This window comes from Giraffa tippelskirchi, chromosome 10 (genome assembly GCF_054371585.1).
Source record: "Giraffa tippelskirchi isolate mGirTip1 chromosome 10, T2T-mGirTip1v1.2.pri, whole genome shotgun sequence".
NCBI classification, from domain to species: Eukaryota; Metazoa; Chordata; class Mammalia; order Artiodactyla; family Giraffidae; genus Giraffa; species Giraffa tippelskirchi.
Window position 1 is genome coordinate 67,843,821 of NC_137284.1, and position 27,824 is coordinate 67,871,644.

Sequence of the window (27,824 nt, forward strand, 5' to 3'; positions counted from 1 at the left end):
AGAGGAGGATCAATATAAAATATTTCGTACTTCCTTATCATGGATTCAATGGACTTGTGTTTTATTTTTGTTTACTTACGTGTTTTATATGTTCTCTCTCTCTCCACTGAAAGCACTGATTTTAATGTTGGATGGATGTGTCTTTTTCTAGGACCTGTATACTTTAAAAATATTATGACAGTAACATATAACTAACTAGTATTTACTTGCATTGGAGTACCAGTTATGTTAGAAATAAAAAAAAAAAATACTAAAATTTCATTTCACTGACCAAAGTAATTCTGTTACCTGTCTTCTGGTTTAGATAATCAACATCACATTGATTTAGTCTAAGACTTGGAACAATATAATAATTGGGCTATTTGATTGCATATAGCTATTTTCCAAAGAGTATAATTTATAATAATTATACTAATTTATACTAATTACAATAATTTAGTATAATTATTTTAAAATGCAAATTATATGTTGAAAGTGTATGTATGTCAGGGCAATGTACTTAGATACACAGGTTAATGTCTTATTTTGCTAGATATACAAATTAAAGTCTTATTTTGCTAGATACACTTTTGAATTTAGTTACTAGCTCAGGTTGGTAAATGATCAGGTCAAATAGAGCTGGCATATAGATACACAATGCAATTGAAGAAATATTTTTTACAAGTTAAATAAACATTTTTTAATCCCTTGAAGTGTGAAAGTCATGCCCAAATTGGATGTGAGGGAGGTTGCTGACAATGAAGTTCTAGGACAATATCATTCAACTGGTGTTTCAATTTCCCTCCAACTGGGAATCTTGTCTGAGGTATGGCTGTTGCAAATGACTTGAAGATCTAAGACAAAAGCTTTGAAATCTATTGCTAGATTTGAATTGATTCTCCTCTTTTAAAATCTTAAATTCTGTTGCTTTGGGGAAGAAAATATTTTTTGTAATATCTTACATCTCAGAATGTTTGTTTGAATCTGTGACATCCTCATTGACTTTTAAACAAACAAAAAAGTCTAGGTAGTCATTTTAATTGTAAATAAATTGTAATTTAAATGGACTAAAAGTTGCCAGGGTAAGGGAAAAAAAATAGATATGTGTGTGGGTATATGCAGATGTAGTGTGAAGTCTTTTTTTACTTTACAAAATATTTTCACACACAATTGCCTATTTCATTCTCAGAACATTTTGTAAAGTAGGCACTAGAATAATCTCAATTTTACAGTTGAGAAACTAGGGTTTGGAGAGGGTATCATATATGCCTAAGTCCACTCAACTACACTCCAGTGCCATAGCTGGAACTCAAACCTGGTTCTTCTGTCACTAACGTCAGTACACCCTCTGTTTGGTTTTCTTTCCATTATTCTTTATAGGAAACTTTAGGTTCTGAAAGTCGTGATAAGAAATGACACTCAACATATGACCTATGACATCCTATGACCTTTCTTCATTATGTCCTAGAAAGATAATTTTTTAAAAAATTTCATAAATATCTGAAGTATTCTATTATTTGGTCATGTTTTTTGTTTTCTATTTCTTCTCATATTTGGTTTCCTAACAGCCTGAGTGAGCGATACATAGGTGCTCCAACTTACATTTCTGTATCATTTGACTCTTATGTGGTAGGGAAACTGCTGTAGCAGTCTCAGTTTTATAGGTCAGGTGGTACTTAACTCTTTGCTGGGAAAACTGTTATTAACTATGTTTACACCTTGAGTTTTGGATAACTGTGTAACTGGAAGCTACCCTTCAGATTATAAAACAGACCTACACACTTTTGCATCACACTCCCTGGTCTCCTAGGCCAAACTGAAAGTCTTACTCATGCTAGTGTCTAAATTACCCAGGGAATTGTGGCATATATTTCCATAGTGACGTCTAATATCAGCAGGCCATTTACATCCTCTACTATGCTCATCTATTTTTTTAAATCTAAAAAATAATTTTAGTAATTGTTTATTAAATTGTAAAATAATACACAATATAAAAATATGGAAAATACAGAGGAATTTCCTGTCAGTCCAGTGATTAGTACTCCATGCGTTCACTGCTGAGGGCCCAGGTCTGACCCCTGCTCAGGGAGCTAAGATCCTACAAGTCATGTGTCATGGTCCAAAAAAAAAAAAAAAACATTTGGGAAAATACAGAAATATTAGAAGTGAACCTGATACAATCACAGGTAAAATTTTCATATACATTCTTTGGGGGTTTGAAATATATAGACATATAGATATACATAAGTATATATGTGTAGGTGGTGCTAGTGGTAAAGAACCCTCCTGTCAATGCAGGAGATGTAAGAGGCATGGGTGCAATCCCTGGGTAGGGAAGATCCCCTGGAGGAGGGCAAGGCAACCCACTCCAATATTCTTGCCTGGAGAAGCCCATGGACAGAGGAGCCTGGTAGGCTACAGTCCAGAGGTCACAAAGAGTTGGACACGACTGAAGCAACTTAGCACAGGACAGCATAATTTATTATATTGTGAGGAACCTGCTATATACATACTTTATATTCTATGCTACCTTTGATTTAAATTATATGTGTGATATTTTGCATATTTTAACAGCTTAATAATATTTTATTTTATGGTTGTAACTTTGTTTGTAACCACTTTTCTATAATTAACCTGTATCTCCATTAACAAAGAGAACTATAGTGTTGAAAACAATGTTTATATTATTGAGGGGGAAAAGAAGAAGCTCACCCAAACAAAACAAAACACATAAAATGTGAAATAAAAGTTTACAATCAAAAGAGGAGAATCTTAATAATATTTATACATGAGTATAACCAAATTGAAAAAATCTGGCATGGGAATCTCTTGGCATAGGGCTTGTTGGCATGGGAACCTTTTGTGATGATGCTATGGGCTTGGAATTCCTTGGAATGGGTTTCAGGCTGGGAATATTTTAGAAAGAGGCTGTGTCATTGCAAGCATTCTAAGATTTCATAAAATCTGTAAAAAAAAAAAAAAAGTCATCAATGCCTTTAAAAGGAATTTTAGTAGTTAGTAATTAAGTTTATATTCCAAATTGCCTTTTTTGTGTATATTATTTCAGGGATCCTCACAACCTGTTAGAGAATATTGTTATCTATGTTAAAGATGAGGAAATCTAACTTGAAAATACAATAGAATTGGTCTAGAATTATCTAGACTTGAGTCTCACCTTCTAAATCTAACTTTCATATTTTTTTTCCTGAAGTTAATTGTACATCAAAGTCACCTGGGAAGCATCTTTTAATTGTATATTCCCAGGCTTATCTTAAGACATGCTGAATACAGTCTCTGGAGATAGAACCCAAAAAATCAAAATACGTAATAAAACCTCCCCAGGAAATTCTGATACAAGTTTTTATGGACCAAGGTTTGTGACTCATTGCACCACAGCATATCAGTGCTACTCACTGAAGCCTATTCATGTCAAAATAAAGTCTTTCTTAGGAGAAATTTAATGACATTTAAATAGTACTGTTATCCATTACAAAACATTCAAGTGTTAACTCACCCTTTTATTTATACTCTTTTGGTTCATAGGAACTGCTTTATATTTTGATTATCTAATGTAGCAACATATGGAATGCATGTAGAATGATAAAGAAGAAATACTATCATGGAAATCCTAAAACAGAAGCCAACGCTGGCTAGTCAAAGGCAGCCCCATAGTGCCCAACAGCCGTAATTTCTGGAACCTTCTCTAGTGCTCCTCCATAGTTGTGAGTCAGCTCTCTCTGCCTATTTTCCTTCTCTCACTAGAGACAATCAGTCTCTACCTTCTATGTGTATCTTTTCTCTACCGTATTTTTATCCTTGGATAAATCTGACCTCAGTATAATAATACGTCAGTTTTTGCAAATCCTTCAGTGGGCAGTCATGTCAAATTCAAACATTTATCAAGCAATCTCAAACATAAAAGAGACAGCTACCAATTCACAATAGTTCTCAAAAGCTTTAATGAATCTATTCTTTAGATAATTGACATACAATAGCTTATTCGCAAATGCCCTCTTTACCAAACTTATCACACAATATTAGAAATTGGAAGCAAAAGAAGAATCAAGATCCCCCTATTCCACCAAAATACAGGATTACATGTTTCCACATAAATTTTGTGAAAATGTAAACAATCTGGCTTGAATTAGCTCACCTAAGGGTTTTCGAAGACTTTTATATTTGCAAGTGTCTTTTATCTTTTCTAGTGTCATATAACTGTCAACCTAGTTATTTACCTTTTACAGAGAAATAGCCTTATGGCCAAATAGTTGTGCACTGAAATGGTTTGAGGCAAAGATAGTTAGTGCAAAAATACACAACAGGACTTTTTTAGGACTTAGGTAAGGCAAGGGGTACCTGTAGATTCCACAAAGACTTTTCATGTCATTGGGAGTAGAAGTTTGAAATCTGCAAATAGAAGTTTGGTTTATCTTCCCAATATGTTCTAGATAATGTTGTATCCAAGAAGACTTCCTATTATAGGCGGGTGAGATCTTTACTGTATAAAACCACATATACACTATTCAGGAAATAAGCCAATACTGAAAGGTGCAGAGGTTTTTATGTTTCCATCTCTTGGGCAAGTCACAGCTGATTCAAACCTAAAAATGAATTTGAGGATATCTATATTTATTCTATTTCTTCTGGCTTCTCCCTCAATAGTCATAGCCCTCTCTTCCTCTGATCAACACTATAGCATTTATATTTAATTAATCAGTAAAAAGTTTTAGTTTTAGCTATTAGTTAGTAGAGAGAACACTTTTCCTAGTTAAGCTCCGATATCCTGTGCCTCTTCTGTGTGACACTGCTTAAATAGTAAATCTTTTGAAAGTTAAAAGCTTCCTCCTCACATACACACATATATCTATTCAATCTCCTAAAAGAATAAGAATTACAAAATTTTATTAAGAACTGCTTCCCTTTTATTAAGCAAGCTTCCTAATTCCTAGATAGGGAGATTACCAATAAGTTACACAAAAGTAATTTCAGGATGAAAAGATGCATGCAGTTTTGTTTTTATTTAATTGGGGTTATGACTATGTTACTCATAGTACTAGTGACACCAAACATTGATTGTTATCAGAAGGGAGAACTCTGATAATAGCATGAATGAATTGTGTGTTAGTTACTTGACCTCTGATCATGGAGTAAAGAGAGAAGGTCAGTTTCAATAAGGGGGTAAGTTCTAAAAATTAAACTCTCTGCATGCTTGACTTGGATGGAATGAATCTCATCTGAGAGCCAGTAAGGGAAGGAATGAGAAAAAGTTCAGGAAATAAAGGTATATCATATCAACTGTGCAATATTTTTCTAGGGCTCTGCTGTGACTCTTTCAAGTTTAAGTTTGCATTTTCAGAGGCCCTTAGTTTTTGCAACATGTTTTCCTACATGATTTAAAAAGTTGCTAAGTCTATCCTTATGTCCCTTTAAAAAAAAATCTTGCTTCCCCATTATGGTCCATTATAGTCTTTTTAATACCTAGTTTCACAGAAATAAAGTGATTAAATATTTTTCTTTAAATCATTTTAAAATAATTAATAGATTTTGGTTTTGCTTATTATTATCATTATTGTTATTATTGTTTTTGGTTGAACTGTGTGGCTTGCATTATCTTAATTCTCCAATCAGGGAATGAACCTGTGCCCTTAGGAGCAAAAGCACTGAGTTCTAACCACTGAACCACCAGAGAATTCCTTAGTTTTGTTTTTTAAATGTATATTAAGTTTTCTATAGCTCTATCAGTGTTTCCAAGTGTTCTAACATATGCACTGTAGTGTGTTAAAGCCTCTATAATAATTTCAGTCATAAATTAAGTCTGTGGCTCTACAGTCAGGTTAATGGCAACCTCCAAGAGGGTTAACACTAAAGGGGACCTTCCCAGACAGCTGTGGCCAGTCCTCCCGTTCCTGTAGTGAGCCCCTGCTGACTCACGCCTCCACAGGAGACCCTTCAACACTAGCAGCTTTGGTTCAGTTTCCTGTGGAGTCACTGCTCCTTTCCTCTATGTCTTGGTATGCACAAAATTTTGTTTGTGTTCTCCAAGACTGGAGTCTCTGTTTCCCCTAGTCCTGTGGAAGTCTTGTAATCAAATCCCACTGGCCCTCAAGACCAGATTTCCTGGGGATTCCCAGTCCCTTTGTTGGATCCTCAGGCTGGGAAGCCTGATGTGGGGTTTTGAAACTTCACAACAGTGGGAGAGCTTCCTTTGTATTAATGTTCTCCAGGTTGTGGGTCACCCACTCAGCAGGTATGGGATTTGATTTTATTGTGATTGTACCTCTCCTACCATCTGGCTGCAGCTTTTATGTCTTTGGACATGGGGTATCTTTTTTTGGTAGGTTCCAAAGTCCTCCTGTCAATAGTTGTTTAACAGCTAGTTATGATTTTGGTGCTCTTGCAGGAGGAGATGACGCATGTCCTTCTACTCCACCATCTTGAACTGGAAGCCTGTAGATTGTTATTCTTAAGTACATTTTGTACTGTTTTGAAATTGGACAAGCAGAACTGTCAGAAGAGTGTGTAATTTCCTTGGTTTTGTCTTGCTGCAACAAAGATTTGAAATAGCGGACCAGTGTAACATCTTGGTTACAGCTCAGAGTTTTATTTGATAAACAAAGAATAGTACACCCTTGAGGCATGAGGGCAGGCCAACTGCAAAGGAGAGGCCCCAACCAGTCTTGGCTTCCTCTTTTTATATGTTTTGTCTCCTTCCCCCTAAACCTGCCCTATGCAAATTAGATTTAGCCTGGAATTGGGTGAGTTTGTTTCACCTGAGGTTCTCACTCTAGTCCATGGATTTTTCCTTTGTTACCTTTTTGCAGGCTTTTCCCTTTCTTTATCTTTTAACCACCACCACTTTGGACTCCTTTTTCCTATTCTAACTACCTAACAGAACTAAAATTTTTTATCAGTACTTTGAGAAAAGAAGTAAATTATACTTGAGTTTACAAATGATGAACAGTGTTAGTATTTTTAATTGTCATAAAAGAGAGTAAACAATTATTTAGAATGCTATGCAGGGCAGCAGCTAATGAGGTGGTAAAACAAGAATTATCAACCACTGCAGGATGACAAAAGGACACCAGTATATGAAATAGGAGTGAAGGAAGGCACCAAAAGGCTGAAGGGTGAGAAGAGACAGAAAGAGGTGAGAAGACAATGCTCTTGGAGGCAGTCCATCTGCCCACTGAGGTTTCAGTCTCCCACTGTAAAGAACACCAATAAGGGAGCACGGAAGTGGCATGAGGGCACCAAGCAGCCGTTCAGGCAGCTAAGAGAGCAGCATCACAGAACAATGACCTCATGGGGTGGCCACCTTAGTTCCACAGACGAGTTTGCCAGAAATTCCTTCATATACCGAGGGTGAGACTCTTAAAGTTAAGAGTGAGGGCTTTCAAGAAGATCATAAGGGGTGGTTTCAAAAGGAGGGCCTCCTTTTTCTGCCTGAGAACCTCCAATGGAAGTTGGTAACTCCTTACATGCCACCACTCATTTAGGGGAAAAGGCCCTCCAAAGATGACTAGAAAGGTCCTTCAGAGGAACAGGCCTCCAGACGACTATAAGGCAAGTGGTCTCCTCTTGTCCCACTTGCCAATTAAACAACCCCCAAGGAGCTCAAAGACCCCAGCTGGTCCAGCCCATCCAACAGCATGGAACCTACCCAGTAGAGGACTGGCAGATGGACTTCACCCAGATGCTAGTTTCTCAAGGGTATAAATACCTTACTAGTCATGACAGATACATTCACAGGATGGATTGGAGACTTTCCCACCAGGACTGAGAAGACTGAAGAGGTAGTAAAAAAGCTGCTCCATGAAATCATTCCAAGATTTGGCCTGCCTAGGTCATTACAAAGTGACAATGTGACATCATTTACTTCTAAGGTCACCCAAGCGATCTCTAAAGCATTGGGCATTACTTATTATCTTCATTGTGCCTGAAGGCCTCAGTCTTCAGGAAAAGTAAAAAGAGCCAATCAATTCTTAAAATCAATGATAAAGATGATAACCCAGAAGACCTCCTTCAGATGGAAGGAGGCTTTACTAATTGCTCTCCACCCATATTGCCCCTAAGGAACAGGTTGATCTTAGTCCTTATGAGATGCTATATGGGAGACCTTTTGTTTATGTCAGTTTCCTCCTCCTAGATCCAGAGGCTCAGACCGTCCGGTCTTATAACATGGCCATTGGGCAATTCCAACAAGATATACGCTTGTGGGGCATCAATCAGGATCCAAAAGATTATAAACAGCCACCACTATATGCTCCAGGGACTCAAGTCCTAATTAAAGTCTGGAAAGATGGGTCCCCAAAGGCTCAACTCTAGCCCACATGGAAGGGCCCCTACCCTGTAATACTTCTACCCCCACTAGCAGTCAAGGTACCAGGATATGACTCCTGGATTCACTACTCACGAGTCAAGCTGTGAAAGGAAACAGAAGAGGACACTCAATACACCTGTGAGTCCCTGGAGAGCTCAGACACCTCTTCAGGACTACAAATGAGTGCCTTTCATATGAACACCCCCAAAATTAAGTTTCTGGGAATAGATTTCTCAGGATAGCTCTGAAGAGCCAACAAAGGTTTGCAGGGATTATACTCCAAAATAAACCGGAGGTAGATCTCCTGATCCCTGAACAAGGAGGAACCTGAGCCATCTTGAATAAGACGTGTTGCTTCTGAGTAAATACCTCCAGCTAAGTTTAAAAAAGTCTCACAGTCCTCAAGAAATACATTTAGATCCTATGGGATCTCAAAGGATGAGCTGGAGAGTCCTCAGGATAACTACAATCTCCCTTGGGGGGAATCCTCCTGGCGAGAGGGAATTTAGAGTTGGCTAATGCCCCTACTTATCCCTTTTGTCATCATATTGATGCTGCTTATGATTGCTCTATGTATTATCAATTGTCTAACCCATTTCGTCTCTGCCCAGGTCAACAAGCGACAACATGTAGTGCCTGTTCAACAAGGATATATAAAACTACACCCGACCACGGAAAATATCACTCATCCTTGAATGGACACTGCTATAAGGACTCTGAGGCTTGAGGCTAGCACGAGGGGGAGGCCCAATGCCCCTCACCATCCCGGTTCAGCAGGAAGTGGACAGAGAGACCTCGATGCCCCTATTCCCAAACAATTGGGCCTCCCATATCTTGAGGGGGAAAGTTAGGTAGTTACAATTGGAAAAAGGTGTCCAAAATGGTGGTGTTATTATGTTATTCAAGTAGCTTTTTAAGCAATGTGCATATTCCTTATGTAAAATAAAATGTTTTCTGCTCTAAGCTCTACCAGTAAACAAGCCTTTTCCAAATGCAGATTTCTGAGCCCAGGTGAAATAAAGCCAGGTATTTGGAAGCCATCAGCTACTTCCTCTCTGGTAAGTGCTGAGGAGTTGGCGGGGGTGGGGGGGGTGGGGGGGGTGGGGGGGGTGAGAGGCACCCATCAGACACATTTGCCATCTCTTACGGTAAACAGGGAACAAGGATGTAAACAACAAAGAAATCAGGATTGGCCCCAGATAGCCAGACGCATATGAAAGAAATTATTTCAGCAAGCCCAGATGCTTGGATCTTCTCATACATTGAAGATTGTTAAATCTCTTCACGTGATTTAGTTTTTCTTAATTAAGAGTAATCTTCTGATATTCAGATTACCTGCTCCTTGCTGCAAACTTGTATATAGCCTGGCTCCTCCTCTGCCCCCTTGGAGGTAGCCCTCTTGGGCTCAAGTCCTAACATTCCCACTGAATAAAATCTAACTCTCAACTTTCAGGTTGCGCTTATGTTTTTTTCAGTCAGCACTTAGTACCAGGAGACATGAAAGTCAGAATGTGGAGATTTTTATTTGTCACAACAGGTTACCTTCCTAATTTTAGGGAAGCTGAGCAGCATATCCTTGCACATATCATAGATATTTATGTGCAATAAAAATGTGTTATACCTTCAAAGTATCTACTTAAGAGATTTTTGGATGGTTCTATATATAACTTCAGTCACTTAACCACAAAACAGTATTTCCCTAGCTGAAACTTCTTGAAAAGCATTCGTGAAAGCATTTAAGAGATTTATAGTAGCTTTTATTGTGTCCACCCATCTAAACCACCTTCCCTTCCTCTCCTTTTTACTAAGAACTTTGCTGTTGTGAAAGATCAGGATAGATCTTTGTTGCTCTAAAGAAATTTTCAGAGATGATCTTATTTAAAGGACCTATCCCCTCATTAATTTCCCAGGAAAGTAACTGTCAGGACTGATCATTTGGGATTTAGTACTTAGTCTTAAGATGTATTCTTATAGGTTTGTGTCTTTTCTAGTGAATTATTTATAATTTTCTTGAAATCTAAGGCCATGCCCTGTGTATTTTTGCATCCTAAACAATAGTACTGAACCAATATAAAAAGGCACTTTGAACATATTCTTTTGAGAAAGAATCATATGCATCCCTATACAGTGAGAGAGATACATGTTAGATAGCATAAAGATAGGTTAATTTTATTCCAAAACTCTAAGAGATTGAGTACACCCAACTCTACTGTCATTTCCCAAAGGAAAAAAACACACCGAAATTGAATATTGGGAAAAACAGCGCAGGTAAATTGATGTTTGAGTTTCAGTTTATAAACTGGGATAAAATTATATATAAGCAATTCACTGCCACCCAGTGGTGAACTTTCACTTTAGATGAAATAGGATGGTCAAAAGACTCCAGACGTTAGGGGTCTTGGCTCAGGCAGTTTTATGCATGCGTGCCTGCTAAGTTGCTTCAGTTGTGTCCAATTCTCTTCTACCCTATGGACTGTAGCCTGCCAGGATCCTCTGTCCATGGAATTATCCAGGCAAGAATACTGGAGTGTGTTGAGATACCCTAACTTCATTAGAAAAACATGAGAAAAAGAGAAGCTAATGCTCAGGTCACAGGAATTTTTTGGACCAAATGAGGGTAAATAACTAGCCCAAATCACAAACAAATTGTAAAGAAAAAAGTAAAACCAAAAATATTTATGACTTTTGTGGGATAATTAGGAACTTGTATTTTGCCTAGATATTAGTATCAATGAATTGATGTTCTTTTTTTAGATTTCATAGTGTTGCTATGCTTATGTTTTTTTAAAAAAGTGTTTTCTCTTTTAGTGGAAGCATTCTAAAATAATCGATTGCTGATTATAAAATAATTGATAAGTTGATTGTTTTGTTGTTGTTATATAGTCACTAAGTAGTGTCCAACTCTTTGGCGACTCCATGGTCAGTAGCCCGCTAGCCAGGCTCCTCCGTCCAAGGGATTTCCCAGGCAAGAATACTGGAGTGGGTTGCTGTTTCCTTCTCCAGGGGATCTTCCCGACCCAGGGGTCAAACCCACATCTCCTGAATTGACAGGAGAATTCTTTACCACTGAGCCACCAAGGAAGCTCAATAAGTTGATATGATGCATCAAAATAATAATAAGAGAAGGAGATAACTTGGAGGATATTTAAAGCAATTTGGGCTATAAGTTGATCAATTTTTTAGCCAGGTGATGGTAACATGAAGATTCATTATGCAATTCTATTTTGGTACACATTTGAAATTTTCTATGAGGTTTTTTTTTTTTTAATCTCACCAAGAGGTCACTGAGTATAGAATTTGACCAGTGAAAACAGAAAGCTTTCTCCATAATTTATTTTGCAGAAATCAGTAGGTTAAGCTGTAAATTATGGAAGAAGAACTTGTAATCCTCATTTGCCTTATAAAATAAACATTGAGGAAATTACCTCAAACATTCTTAAGCCCAAGGTAATAAAAGAGTTGAATCTGCTTTTCAAATTGTGCTTATAATAAATGTTAAACTCATGTTGACTTACAAAAAGATTACTAAACAAATATAAAAAGTGAATTGTCAAGACATTATTTAGTAAAACTGCTCTAGAGTGGGATTATTTTCTCTCGTGATGTTTACTAAGTTTTGAATTTTGTAGTATATTGATTTTCTAACATTTCCAAAAAGACCTCAGGAGTTATTGCCTTGTTGCTAGGTTTTTAGGGAACATTAGAGGTCCTACTTTCACTCTTTTTTTCCTACTCTGGCTTGAGTTCTTTAGAAAATTAATTCAGTTTCTTAGCAACCCAGGTGGGTAACACTTAAATACACTTTGAGATCTTTTGTAAAGCAAAGGCTAAATGTTTCCTTATAAACTATCTGTTTGCTTAGTCTCATCTGGCTTTGCAGAAAAGATCTTCTGAGACATACTGCCAAAAACAATTTTATTAGAACTCGCAATTTTAAATGGTGAGTGAAGTTACTGATTTTCTAATGAATGCTCCTTTTTTGTGTTTATTTTGAATTATTCCAGTTTGCCAATGTATCCAGGTCTTTGGAATTTGTGTATTTTATGTTAAAATATATGACATGAACTCATTTATGAGAGAAACAATTTCTTTATATATAATATTATAAATGGGAAATCATGAGATTTGTTAAGAAGGAGAAAACTGGAAGTGCTGAATTTCTTTATAAATCTACAAATGTAAATGAATTCCTCATCTAAGGAATTCACTGTGATCTCAATAGCAGACTATTTTACAATGCTCTTTGCTTGTTGGCATCAGGTATATATCTGTATCAGTCTATCTCTCTGTCTATCTAGCTTCCCAAATACTTAAGTTTAGAAAATTAAACTCATATTTGTGAGCAAAATAAGCTTAAATTTGCATACATTTGCTAACCTAAGGAATGCATTTATTTTAAAATCTGCTTGTAAAAAAGGGAAGGGAAGTCGCTCAGTCGTGTCCGACTCTTTGCGACCCTGTGGACTGTAGCCTACCAGGCTCCTCCGTCCATGGGATTCTCCAGGCAAGAATACTGGAGTGGTTTGCCATTTCCTTCTCCAGCTTGTAAAAGCAGATAACAAAAATATTTTATGACATTCTAGTAGAAAATATTGAGGAAGAAATTTAAATTAAAGTTTATTTTTTATATTGCCACTATTAGAAGCTTTCATTATTTGGAAAAAATGTAATTAGATATTTGAGCTTTTAGATACAGTTTCAAAAAAAAAATCTGTAATTTCCAGAATTTGGCACATAAAATTCTTATCCCTCTTATCATGGAACCATTTAAAGTTTGCATTTTTGTAAGGTTGAAAAACCACTGAATAAAAGAAATTTCACATGACTCAACCTAAAATATGCAGAACCCTACATAGTGTTTGTAAAAATAAGTATATTTGTCTCAATGTTACAATCTAATTTGGTTCAGGTCTTGCAATTAACTAACTTTAATACAAGAATGGAGGCAAAATGTAACTTCGAGTTCCACTGCTGTTTTCATAAGGAAATATGAACCCTGATAGATCTGGGAAAGCTTTTATTGGAGTGACATTTAAACTAATCCTTAAGATCAGTGTAATTTCACAGATGGAGAATAACTGGGCTTGTTGAATGCAGATTAAATTATTCTATTATTTCCAGTGAGACATCTTTGGCAAAGTACAGCTTCTGTGATATCAACATTTACCACTAAATCTTTGATTAAATGAGATTACTAGTTTACTTTTTCTTACTTTCTCAACCTCACATCTTATGACCATATTTCTCTATGCCTTAGCTTTTTCCACATAACATGAGGCGCATAATGTGATATTGCCATCACAAGCTTCAATCATTCAACTAGATCTCCAGCTGATTTCTTTCTGCTGGGGTATCCTAGGACTACAATTGAGGGAGGAGGCAGATGGGCCACCCCCACCCCAAGGGTAAAGCAATTAGAGATTCATTCCCTATGGACTGAAACTCCAAGAGGAGACTAGCAGGACAATTGAGGGATGAGCCTGGGCCCTAGAGATGCATGCACACACGTGGGAGGATCCTGAGATATACCAAATATGGACAGTGAACCAGACAAATCAAAATGACTGGCCAAAAGAAACCCGGAAGAAATGTCCCATAAAAGTAATTCAAACTGCTATGAGGGTGTGACTCAGCCTCTCTCTCTCTCCCTGAGTCTGCCCGTGTGTCTTTCCATGCATTGCTTTTATTGTTCAGTTGATAACTTGTGTCCGTCTCTGTGACCCCATGGACTGCAGCATGCCAGGCTTCCCTGTCCTTCACTATCCCTAGAGTTTGCTCAAACTCATGTCCATTGAGTCAGTGATGCCATCCAACCATCTTATCTTCTGTCGTCCCCTTCTCTTCATGCCCTAAATCTTTCCCAGCATCAGGGTCTTTTCTTCACATGAGTTGGTTCTTCACATAATGTGGCCAAAGTATTGAAGCTTCAACTTCAGCATCATCCAATTCATCCAATGAATATTCAGAATTTATTTCCATTATACTCTTTTATTCCTCTTAATAAATACTCAACTTATTTCAGTACTTTCCATCTTTGTGGGAATTCTTTTCTGCAAAGCTGAAGGGCCAGGGCCCTTGTTACTGACCACTGGTCTAGTGGCTAGGATCTGGTGCTTTCACTGGTGTGACCCAGCCTCAATATCGTGGGAACCAAAGCCTTGCTCCAAGCCATTGCCAGCTGAGGCCACCCAAGATCACAATGACATATGCTAATACATGATTCGTATATCACAGAAGCTTAATTTTACATGTATATTATTCTTTTGAATAATATGTAACAATAACTTCATAATATAAGGACAAAATGAAGTATCATACAAATTAAAGATAATTTATCCCTGGTTTATATATTGCATAGTTACAGCCAGGAAGCCTCAGACATATACAGATAGAGACAGAAATGAGCATTAGTGGCAAGAAGGTGACAGATGAGCTTGTGTCTACTCTCAGCTACCTAGTCAAAAAGAAGTCTAGACCGCACTGCATTCTCCAGTTAGAGCCTTTTAATCTGTTGACTGTCTAGCTCTCTTACTACCATGATACTTGTTTTTCATATCGATTAGACCTATTCTTATTCTTCCAGTTTATAAACCTCCTGGTCATTTTCTTCCTAGCTGTACATCCTGGTGAGACACTTTGTTGTCTCACTTACCAACACCCTCAACCTCCATGTCTCTTCATGGCAGCTGATTACAAAACCCTGACCATGAATCAATACACTCATGTGTTTTCTTTGCTCATGTAACCAGATTTCTGAGCCCTGTAGGAGATAGGCATATTTACAATTTTAGTCAAGACTGAGTCTTTGGTGTGCCTCAGAAATTAAAAAATATATTTCAGCAGAAATGTGAAGGGTCATAGGTGAGGCAAGAGAGTTATAAAAGAAGGCATGAACTGGGAGCAAATATTTTCATCATCTCCTAGTGAGTGGGTGGGTCGGTGTTGAAGTCACATTAGCCAGATTCAGAAGCATCCAACATGAAAACAACATGCAAATTTACTAGTTTATGAGAAAAATAAACCAAACTAACTCATATTTTCTTTCCATTTCATTATCTTCCAGTAAACTACTATGCATATGAAACCAGATGATCATCTAAGAGTGATTTGGTTAAAGTTAGATGAGAATAATAATTAATTATCGGTTATATAGTTAAATGGCCCAGGTTATGAAAAGTTATGCATAGATATGAGAAGGGAAATAAAAATCCCAATTATGGGCCAGTGTGCCCTCCCCTCTGGAAGAATCTTGGAAGGGTACTGCCAACTTTCAAACTCTCACCCTTTCTCTTTTAACAACCTTTATTTACAAACACTTTTAATTTCTATGCAGACATTCCTACTGTTTACTGTATAATAAAGCTATGACAAACCTAGACAGTGTATTAGAAAGCCAAGACATCACTTTGCCGACCAAGGTCCATATAGTCAAACCTATGGTTTTTTCAGTAACCATGTATGGATATGATAGTTGAGCCATAAAAAATGTTGACCACCCTAGAACTGTTGCCTTGGAATTGTTGGTGCTAGAGAAGACTCCTTTAGACTGCAAGGAAATCAAACCACTTAATTTCCCAGGAAATTAACTCTGAATATTCATTGTAAGGACTAATGCTGAAGTTGAAGCCCCAATACTTTGACCACCTGATGTGAAGAGCCAACTCATTGGAAAAGACCCTGATGCTGGGAAAGACTGAAGACAAAAGAAGAGGGCGGCAGAGAATGAGATGGTTGGATGCCACCACTGTCAATGTGGTGCTGGGACTATATGGACATGAATCTGAGCAAACTCCAGGAGAGAGTGAAGGACAGGGAAGCCCAGCATGCTGCAGTCCATGGGGTCGCAAAGAATCAGAAGTGATTTAACAGCTGAACAACAGCATAATATAGAAACATGAAATTAAGATATTTTAATTTAACTTATATTTTTAGCATTGCTTAGGAAATGGTAAACCTACATCCTATATCCACATTTTGCTAATTGGTGTAGTACTTTAATGATTAACTTATTTTGCAGTAATTTTGTAGAAATTGTAAGTGGCTCTCTAGTCATCAAATCACCTTTATTTTTATTATATTATAGAGCAACAGAGGATAATATATTTTTAAACACTTGGGGGAATTTCTAATCTTCTCATTCAGATATTAAGTACCACTCTTTTTTTGGCCTCTATTCAGCTTTAAAAAAATGTAGTAAGAATCCTCAACATAAGATCTAGCCTCCTGATAGATTTTCAAGCGTACAATACAATACTGTTAACATGGTACACCATTGTACAGCAGACCTCTAGACCTTATTCGACTTGTATAACTGAAACATTATATCTGTTGAATACTAGTTCTTCATTCTTCCTCCTCACCAAGCCCTGGAATCCACCATTCTACTCTCCATTTCTGTTTGACTATTTTAGATTTCTTCATATAAGTGGAATCATGCAGTATTTGTCCTTCTGTGACTGGCGTATTTCATTTAGTATAATGACCTCCAAGTTCATTCATATTGCTGCACATGGCAGAATTTCTTTCATTTTTAAGGCTGAATATTTTCTGTATATACAACATTTTCTTCATCCATTTGTTAGTTTGCCACCTCCTCAGGAGCTGCCCAGGTGTAATCTGAACCTGGACCCTGTACATGCAAGGCAAGGAAAGACCAAAGACAGAGGCAGACCATTGCAGATAGGGAGGTAGGCAGGTTTAAGAAGCAAAGAAACTTACATACGTGGCTTGTCTTGGGCAGCTGCAAGACAAGTAGATCTCTGCACTGGCTCCCCACTCTCTGCCTGAATCTTGAAAGTTTACAGAGAGGACTTCCCTGGTTAAAGTCACGTATACTGTCCAGATATCCTCAGCAACACAGTACTATCTCAAGGCTGTGTCCTTGGGCAACCTGTAGATCAGGACACTCAAGCGAGGCACACACTCCAAGGACAAGGAGGGGATGAAGGACCTCCATTTGCCATTGAGTCACTGAGTTTTTGTTATTGAGTTTTGGGGCAGTTTGTTAAAAAGCATTATTAGCCGCAGGCCTATACTTCCAGTTATATAGTGGACATCTATTTTGTTTAAATCTACTTATTATTATAACTTCTTTCCATAAACTGTTCCTCCTCTTGTATTTCTTACCTTGGTTAAGAAATTTTATGGTATGTTTGATTTGTTAAGATGATGTGTCAAAAAGACCTTTGGTGATATAACTGCAACTGATTTTTTAAAAATCTTTTTATTCAGCTACCTCTTCACATACATATGCTATGCTTCGGCTACACCTGCCTCTTGCTTTTCTCTAAAAGGATCATAGTCATTTTAAAAATATTTATATCAGAAATTGAAAAACAATTATCATTTTATTTTAAAAAAATATTTATTGTTAATTTTTTACATTGACATTGTCAGTGTTTCTCCAAAGTAGCTTTTCTTTATTCTCAACTTTATTCTTCAAATTACTGCATAATAGCGTCTAGAATCTTGAAGTTTCCCTGTTTTGGTGTTTTTGTCAAACAGCATAAAATTCTAGCACAAGAGAAGGAAAGTCATACCTACCTCAGACCCTTATTTCCCAGACACCAGCATTGTTTATTTCCACTTAGCCAGATAAATTTTATTTGATTTTTATCCCTCTTTCCATGGAGATTTCAAATTCACTGGTGTTGTCTACTATCATATTAGACACTCAATTGTACCAACTCTTTGCAACCTCAGGGACTGTAGCCTGCCAGGCTCCTCTGTCCATGGGATTCTCCAGGCAAGAATACTGGAGTGGGTAGCCATTCCCTTCTCTAGGAGATCTTCCCAACCCACGGATTGAAGCTGGGTCTCCTGCATTGCAGGCCGATTCTTTACATTCACTAAATCCCAGAACTATGCCAACCATTTCCTTATCACAGATCAACAAAGAGGAAATCCATGATTCTTATCTATAGATCCCAAGAGTAGAAGCTGAAAGTTGCTCAGTTGTGTCTGACTGTTTCTGACCCCATGGACTATACAGTCCAAGGAATTCTCCAGGCCAGAATACTGGAGTCGGTAGCCTTTCTCTCATCCAGGAGATCTTCCCGACTCAGGAATCGAACCAGGGTCTCCTGTTTTGCAGGTGGATTCTTTACCAACTGAGCTGTGAGGGAAGCCCAATACACTTATCATGATTTAGATGGCCACAGATACCTCAGAAATAGCTTATGACAAGTTTTACATACTGTCTGTGCCTTGGTGAAATGCTATTTCCTTACTTTACCCCCCTGACTTGTTTCTCCTTATTCTTCAGGATCAATGCAAATGATAACTCTTCTTTCAATGTCACTTCTATCTTCCTGATAGAGCTAGCTGTGCACTCTCCTGGCCTCTCTTAACCCTATTGTAATATCTATCACATTACATAGGCTTTATTTTTTATCTTCATTCATAAAACTATTGTGGTATCTATCATATTACATAGGTTTTATTTTTTGTCTTCATTCCTTTCTCTCAGTTTCTCTCACTTATTTACGGATATGGATTTCAAGTTAATTGTTTTGAATTCCTAGCCCCTAGCTCAGTAGCTGCTGTGACAAATATGTTGAATAAATACTTGCAGCCACCACAATACTTTCTTCCCCTCTACACACACTCCCTATCATTTCTGAGCTTTTTTTTTTGTTTTTCCTGCTTCATAAATCTTTTAGAGCTTACCCTGGCCCAGAGAGGAAATATTCAACACACCATTGCTTCAGTGGCATACTTCACCAGTTTCCATATTTGTTGCAGATTTCAGCATGTGAAAACGCCCTTGTGTCCCAGACGGGTTGGAGAGACAGGGATACTGCAGAGAGGCTGCACTGTCTCATGCAAGATCGCAACTCCAAATGGAAAATAAATGCACTGCAACCACCACAATCTGAACTAAAAGTCAACATATGGGAAATAAAGCCTCCTGATTTTAGTTACAAACTGTATACATCTTTGCGGCTTGCAGAAAAGCCATCAAGGACTATCATCGAAGAAGAAAGAAGAAAAATCCCTGATTTTCCAGGAAAAATGGTTCACCTTCCCAGCATAAGGAATCCTCCCAAGAAGGACATATCTCCTAAATTTATAACTACATTTCCACGTCTGGATTCACATAAAGCAAAGTTAATGTTTGTGAAGAGTGGAAAATATCCAAATGGTGTATACCTCAATCCAAAACCACATGACTTTCGACAGGTACAAAAAAAGCATTTGATTCTAAATAACTTAAAACAGATTTGGGGAAAATATATTATTTTTATTCATTTCTTAACTATAAAAACTATTATGTGAATAAAAAAAGTATATGTGAATATAATGTGTATAAAGTTGCACCTGTCTTTCTCATGGAGCAATACAATCCAAATTCAGCAATAAACGAATGGCAAAGGAGAGGCAAGACCCTGGTTGATGTTTCTGATGGGGTTTTATCTGCTGAAAGGGATGACCAATTTATGGATGGCTTTAGAAAGCTATTCAAGAAAGGGTTCAAGAAGATCTTGGACTGAAGTATGTTTGGAAAACTGTTTCCAGGAGTTTACTGTCTAGTAATGGAACAAATCATGGAACAAATGGATGAGTGAATGAAAATTGACAAAGAGGGGATATTGTATTACTTCAATTAGTCTTTCTAATGGTTTGGAGTCTTTCTACTATTTTGAATAATATGTGAGCAAGAATTTCTAATTTAAAATTGTGGTGGGAAATAAATATTTAAGGAGATGCGATTAGGTCAAAATATAATTCCATTAAAACATGAATATATCCTATACTTAGGTCTATAATCTAACACACAAATATGACTCTTGCTAGGTAAAGAGAGAAGCAATAGGACTGATAATACCAGAAAATCTAAAAAAGAAAAAATAAAAAGGAAAAAGCTTATTCCAGTGGGAAAATATAGGAAAACAGTTAAGAGCATTGAGTATCCTAGTTCTCTTTTTTTTGGGGGGGGGTGGTTTGATGTTTTTATTTTTATTTTTTTTAATTAGTTTATTTTCTATTTTTTAACTTTACAATATTGTATCTGTTTTGCCATACGTTGACATGAATCCACCATGGGTGCACATGTTTTCCCCTTCCAGAACCCGCCTTCACCTCCCTCCCCATCGAGTATCCTAGTTCTCTTATTTTCTAATAATTTTGTACAAGTTGTTAAGCCTCTCTCCTTATTTGTACATGGGGATAAAAATACTACATGTTTTATATGGTTATTTTAAGTAAAGAAGGAGACAATTATATACAAATTTCTTACAACAAAGTTGGAAATATTGAGGTACTCAATAAAAGTGAACTTTTAGGAGCTATTAGGATAAAAGTTGGGAAATTCAAAAAGCTTTGATCTGTAACCTTATTTACTTATCCAGGGCATCTAAATCCTTCTGTTTGTAGTAAATGAAACATATTACCTTCTGTAGATGAGGGGAGGTCAATTAAATATCAAGTGCAATTGGTTTATTTATTTAAATTAATTTTAATTATTTAATTTATTTAAATTTCACTAAAATTAGAATCGCACTACTTGGATAAATAAAAGTTCAAGGAATGAGGAACTTTAAAAAAGTTTTATTGGAGTATAGTTGATTTATAATGTGTTAGTTTCAGATGTATAGCAAAATTAGTCAGTTATATATAATGTGCATATATTCATTCTTCTTTAGATTCTCTTCTCATATAGGTCATTGAGCAGAGTTTCCTGTGATATCAGTAGGTTCTTATTAGTTTTCTATTTGATATGTAGTAGTGTGCATATGTCAATCCCAATCTGGGACTTTTAAATTTTATGTCAATTAATTTGTTTTTCAAGAGTCAATGGGGAGAAGGAAATGGCAACCCACTCCAGTATTCTTGCCTGGAAAAGTCCATGGACAGAGGAGCCTGGTGGCTGCAGTCCATGCGGTTACATGACTGAGCATGCGTGCATGAGGGTGGAGGGAGATGGATTGGTAGCAATAAACTGGTAGAACTAAAAAAAAAAAAAAAAAGAGTGAATGGGAGACAGCAAGATATAAATTATACAACCACCAGATGTCAGTATTGTTACAGCTTTAAACACCTGACAAACTTCTAAACTAACTTGGCTTCACATTGGATTTGATGAAAGATAAAAACTTTTGTATTAAGGAGTATCCTTTGGGACTTTGAGTATTTTATTATTTGCTGTGGCAAGACTAGAAACACTAAGAAGAGAACCTTGTCTAACTTCTGCATCACATCCCCAAGTTCATTCTTCTTGTGTCACACTGATTTAGCTTTCAAGCAGAGACATTTGTGTTGTTTTATTTGATTAGATTCTGGGAAGTGTACAAATTCGATTTTAGTTCATATTGGCACATTTAAACCATATTAAAGACAACTTTGTTTTATAATTTACTAAAAACAATCAATATTTATTCTAGTCCAGTCTCAGCATGTCATTTTTAGCTTTATTCAACATTTTTCCTGTTGCTTGAAATAAATTCAGCTCTAGAAATAAAACATGTAATTCTATTTGCATTTGAGATTATGTTGCTAAATTCTGAATAGATTCTTTTTATTTCATCCTGTTTAAAATATCTTTTCTAAATTATTCACAGAAGGATAAGTGAAGTCCTCACTCCATCATAAAATGAATTGGTTAAACACTGTCTGGAATCTTAGATTATTACATCAACTGTTCATATGCAGGTTTTAAATGCTACAACAAAATCCGCAGAGTACATTTTACGGTGAAATATTTAATATTTGGAGAAACTGAATTCCAAGTAGAATGTTAGCAATAAAAACAATATTTATTAGTAATAGCACAATCTTCTCTTTACATGTCTAGAATGAACGCAATTTACCAAATTTTGTGATGACTTATGAAAAGGATCCTTTTGGATTAAAATTTAAGTCACAATATTTAAGTACAGGTAAGTTGTCATCATAAAGTTATAAACATGGCAAACATAAGCTTTCTGCATTATATCTTAACAGGAATATTTAAAAAGGCAAATAATTTAAAAGGTATTTTTTTACTTATCACCTTTAGTGATACAGTAAATTTTTAAAATTCTCAGTTCATTGATGGCAACAATCTATATGCTTTGTTATCCACAACTTATAATATATAACTAAAAATTACTAAAAATCGAGTTGTAACTCAGTGTGTTCTGTGTGGAGAATAAATGAGTTAAAATAGATTTCAGAAGCAAGATGCATAGCTTTGAATCTTGGCCTCACTGCTCTAAATTACCTAAACTGTCTGTATCTTGGTTTCCTTATCTATAAATGGGAATGATAATAGTTGAATTTGTATCATAAAATTTTTGTGAGCATTGACTCACTGGGTCTCCAGCAAGGCTGGCATATTTTTTACCATTTGAGCCACTAGGGAAGCCCATACATATGTAAATCACTTAGTAAATAATGTATGTGAAGCATAGGTTGTCTAGCACATGGTAATATACATACCATTAGTATTATTATGGTGCCATTTGTATAGTGTTTATGCAGACTTAATTTGTATAATCCAGTATTTTTATATGGATAAGGCTAGTACATACTGTATTTACTATTATAATTACATATCAATTATAAACCAATAAGGTGTTAACAATGGTTGTTTCTGGATAGTGGGATAATGGTTGAATTTTATTTTCTTCTTTTCAAAATTAGTAGCAAATAATTTTATAATTGGAAAATTAAGATAATTTATTTGCAAATAATGTACACATTTTAGCATGGATTAAATTTAAAAGGCCTTGTCTAGCTACATAATTAAATTAGTACACCTCAAATTTCCTCATGTATAAGTCACTATGGAAGAAAACACCAAAAATATTTTATAAGACCAGGTCTTTGATGTTAGGAAACATCAAAGTCAAATATAAGGTATAATGCAAAATATGCCCTTCAAGTCAAAAGCACTAATGAGAAAAAAATTTTTAAAGAGGTTCCCAAGGAAATAAAATAAGGTAGGATTTGAACTGATGTTTGGAGAAGGGCAAAATTAATTCCAGCAGAAATAATAGAAAGGATAAGCAATTTTTAATTTAGATTTGCACCTATAAATTGCCCAGCAATTTACTGTTCCTGGGTCCTGATCTCCAAAAATGAGCCCATCTTGTGAGAGACTTTATGAACAAAAAGACTCATGTCACTGCTAAGTTTCTCATTTGTCTTCCTATTCTAGTAAGTGGATGCCCATTGCTGAAAAATGGTCAACAGAACAGTACAGAAAGATTTATCACCTACAAGCCTCGTGAATGCATCTGGGATTCAAAGCTAATTTTACCAAAAGCCCCTTGGCCTGTTAAATCTGCTTCATACACAGTGAGTTTGCCTCTTTTTCCATACCTGTTGTGGTTTGTACATAGCATTGTTGTTAACAATTGCTTTAATGCAGGGATTTTTCATTTGTTATAGTGAAAGGTATGCCTATCTTTAAAAGTGAAGCATTCAGATTTCTGCTTTTACTTAAAATGCAAATAATGGATTATCTAGAATTTGGGTTGTTCCCCCCCCGCCGTTATATCAAAGATAGTTGGCATGGTAGATTGAAGCCTAAATGTGGAAAATCTTTCCCAAATTTACTCCCACTTTTTTTGGAGCAGCCCATTTTGAGTGTATTGCACTCAAGTAAGGCCTGACAAGAAGGCTCTCCAATACACTCTGAAAAAGATGCTGAAACACATATTTTATGCCTCAAATTCTCCCCTGGACAAATTAGGCTTCTTTGAATAGTCTTGCATGTACAAACAGAACAAGATGTGCATTTGGCATATGGAGCAAGTTTTTAAAGCCAAAGATTATTAAATAGCAATTTTTAAAAAGATAAACGAAAATTAAAGTTGATATATGCTTGCTTTCACTAACTTCCTTTGTACCATCTTCCTTAAGAGACACAGAAGGCGGAGAGATGCATACAGTGCATTTATGGATCGTGTGGAAGAAAAGTTTAATAAGACATGCAAGAACAATGGGCAAAAATTTTAAGATTTCTTGTTGAACACTTAGATTAACTCTTTAAAATCACTACTCATATGACTGTTTTCACTACTATGTACTTTATCCTACAGAAGCTCTACTATCACAGGAATTATAAATGAAGTATTTGTGTTGTGCTTAAACCATTTTAAGAATCCAGTCCCTTGATCAAAATAATCATTTTTCCCGGATTTCAGAATCATTCTGGAAAACTACACATTGATCATGTTACAATTCTAAATTTTGTAAACACTGTTGGTGCCAGCCAACTCCCCTCAGTCTTTATTATTCCAGAGAATTTGTGCTTAACTTTCAAAGGCCAGCATCTGCATCTCCTTGCCCAAGGGCTATCTCTGGCTGTGGAACCGACCACAGCAGGTCCTTGTGTCCGTTGGCTTTATATCTCCTAGTAGCAGCCCTGAAGCAAGAACTGAGATGGTTGTTTTATAGTGTTCCCCAGGGTTCCCCAAGGGGGTTCAACTCTCGTTTTCTCAGTAATTATTTACACTTTGTTGACTTCCTTTCTTTTCCTTTATCACCTGCCCAGGTTCTTACCTTCATCTGAGGAATTACGTGATTTCATTAGAATCCTTGAAATGTCTGCTTCTGCTGGTTTTCTCTCTTGTAGGCACCTTTGGTCCCTTTGCTCTATAAATGATGACTCTGGCCCCTCTGAATTGGCTCCTTCCTCAGAGGAACCAGAATGGATATTCTGCAGTGCTTCTCCCCAAGGATAATGATGCCTATTTCTTAAAAAAGGCCTTCAGAGTTTCAATCATTTACTTAATTTGAATGGAATGGAGTGTGAGAGTAGCAGGTCTTGCCTGTCCACCTTTTAAAACCCCTGTAGGAATAAGTCTGTTAGCAGCTTCTCTGTGAAACATAGGATTTCCTTGTGTTCTCTGCTTTGGGGCTTTTGCCTCCTTTCAAGACAACAGGAAGCATCCCATTTCCACACCCTGTTAACACTTGTATTCCTTGCCTCAGTGAACTCTACCTCCTATCACCTGAGATCCTGGGCACACCAGCTCTCTAACGCCTCAGGAGGCTTCAGCCATTTCATGGGAGTCATCCTCCCAGCAGCCTTCCTCTGGTCTTCCCTACCATCCCCTCAACCGCAGTCTTATTTGAATATCCCTGTCCATCCAGGCACCAACATCACCCAGCGCATATCTCTATCTAGCATAGCTTTTTTTTTTAATTAAAGTAATCCCTGGTGGCTCATTGGTAAAGAATTTGCCTGCTGATGCAGGAAATGCGGGTTCAATCCCTGGGTCAGGAAGATCCCCTGGAGAAGGAAATGGCAACCCACTTCAGTATTCTTGCCTGGGAAATCCCATGGACAGAGGAGCCTGGTGGGCTGCAGTCCATGGGGTTGCAGAGTCGGACGTGACATAGCAACTAAACAACAACAAAAACATAGTTGATGTATAATATTATATGTCTCGGTGCATAACATAACGATTCATAATTTTTAAAGGTTATAGTTCATTTATAGTTATTATAAAATATATGCTATATTCCCTGTGATATACACTATATCATTGTACCTTATTTATTTTATACATAGTAATTTGTACCTCTTACTCCCTAACCCCACTGTTGCTCCTCCCCACTTCTCTCTCCCCTTTGGTAAACACTAGTTCTCTATAAGTCTGTTTCTTTTTTGCTATATTTGCTAGTTTGTTTTATTTTTTAGATTCCACATATAAGTGATATCATACACTATTCGTCTTTCTCTGCCTGACTAATTTCACTTAGCATAATATGCTCCAAGTCCCTCCATGTTGTTGCAAATGGCTATTTTCAATTTTTTTCTTTTTTATGGCTGAGTAGTATTTCATTACATATGTATAGCAGTGGTTTAGTAGCTAAGTTGTGTCCAACTCTTGTAACCCCATGGACTGTAGCCCACCAGGCTCCTTTATCCATAGGATTTTACAGGCGAGAATAGTGGAATGGGTTGCCATTTCCTTCTCCAGGGGATCTTCTTGACCGAGGGATCTAATCTGGGTCTCCTGCACTGCAGGCAGATTTTTTACCAACTGAGCTACCAGGGAAGCCTATATATATATAGGCTATGCATATATATATATATACATCTACACCACATCTTCTTTATTTATTCACTTTTTGATGCCTGCTAAGGTTGCTTCCATATTTTGGCAATTATAAGTAATGCTACTATAAACATTGGGGTGAATGTATATTTTAAATTAATGTTTGGGTTTTTTGAGGATATATACGCAAGAGTGGAACTGCTGGGTCATATGGAATTCTAATTTTAGTGTTTTTAGAAACCTTCATAATGTTTTCCACAGTGGCTGCACCATTTTACATTCTCACGAACTGAGTACAAGGGTTCTTTCCCTTTCTATTCTTGTCAACATTTGTTATTCATGTTCTTTTTGATGATAGCCATTCTAACAGGTACCTATATGCTTGTAAGTGACGCACTGCTTCTTTTTCTAACTAAGTAGTAAAAAACAGGGTCTTGTCTGATTTTGTTTTGTAGGTGTGTGTGCCTGGAATGTAGTACTCTAAAACTTTGCTCATTGAATGAATGTAGGAAACTGGATGAGGGTCATTGTCACACATGGATATAGATTACCAGGAACTAGAAATAAAGTGGTCTGTTTTGTTACACTCCTCAGCACTCTGCCATCTTCCCGTGGCTGATGGAGGAGATGCTTACCTGTGTGAGATAGGATATATGTACAAGTCCTTGATTTTTGCATCCTTTAGTAGTTTTTTTACAAATCAAACTCAGCAACGTACAATCACTTTCATAGACATAACTTCACTCAATTCTTTCCAGAGCATGCAATGTTTAGTTAGGTATTACTATTATTGCAATTTTATAAACCTGGAAACTGAAGTCCCATTAGAAATTTAGTGTTCATAACACTTATAAATGATGTCACTGCAAAACACTCACAATGAGTGGCAGATCACAGTAGCATGTGCATCCTTTCTGATAAATAACCCCCAATAAATTTGCTTGACTGACACAGTATAGTTCTTATTCCATATCAGAGCTATAGCCCTATTCAAGGAGTCATTTTTATTATCATGGAAGTATGAACTTGGTCTAGATGGACAGCTCTATAATGAGTTGAGAGGATTGAACAGATGACATCTACCATTTGCAGTCAAGTTCCTGGTTCTGGGAGTGATACATCAGGTATACCTCACCCTTTATAGAAGCTAATTCAGGAAAACCTGTCTCACATTTCTCCTTTGTTCAATTAGACAGCAGATGAACCAAAACAACATAGCGCTTCCTCAAGTCCCTCCTGAATATTCATTTTCTGTGCATTTCCTTATGAGAACATTAATGGGTTTTGTCATTAACCAGATTAGAGGGAAATTTACACATTCTCAGAGGCCAAAAAAAAAAAGTGGTTTTAAAGTTTTAGAACAACAAAATTTTCAAACTAAAAAATTATCTGACTTGAAAATTCCTTGTTGCAACAGAGATAAGTATACTCATCAGGGTTTTGATTTTTTTTGTGAAAGATCTTTCAACTATAAGTGGAAATGTTGAGAAAACTTATACTTTCTGGTAATGCCCAAAGTTAAAGACATGTTC

At 36.6% G+C, this 27,824-nt stretch overlaps 1 protein-coding gene across 1 annotated transcript; it reads left to right on the forward strand.

The window, feature by feature from the left end:
• The first annotated feature begins 10,910 nt into the window (after positions 1-10,910).
• On the forward strand, positions 10,911-24,241 carry C10H7orf78 (chromosome 10 C7orf78 homolog). The gene is made up of 5 exons (XM_081531164.1): positions 10,911-10,916; positions 19,043-19,480; positions 22,092-22,176; positions 23,439-23,578; positions 24,146-24,241. The coding sequence occupies exons 1-5, from the start codon at positions 10,911-10,913 to the stop codon at positions 24,239-24,241; spliced, it is 765 nt and encodes a 254-aa protein (XP_081387290.1).
• Positions 24,242-27,824: the final 3,583 nt, after the last annotated feature.

Coding starts and splice junctions, on each gene's coding strand:
- C10H7orf78 (XM_081531164.1), top strand. Junction 19,481..22,091: donor AACCACATGACTTTCGACAG/GTACAAAAAAAG, acceptor TTACATGTCTAG/AATGAACGCAATTTACCAAA. Junction 22,177..23,438: donor GTCACAATATTTAAGTACAG/GTAAGTTGTCAT, acceptor TTCCTATTCTAG/TAAGTGGATGCCCATTGCTG.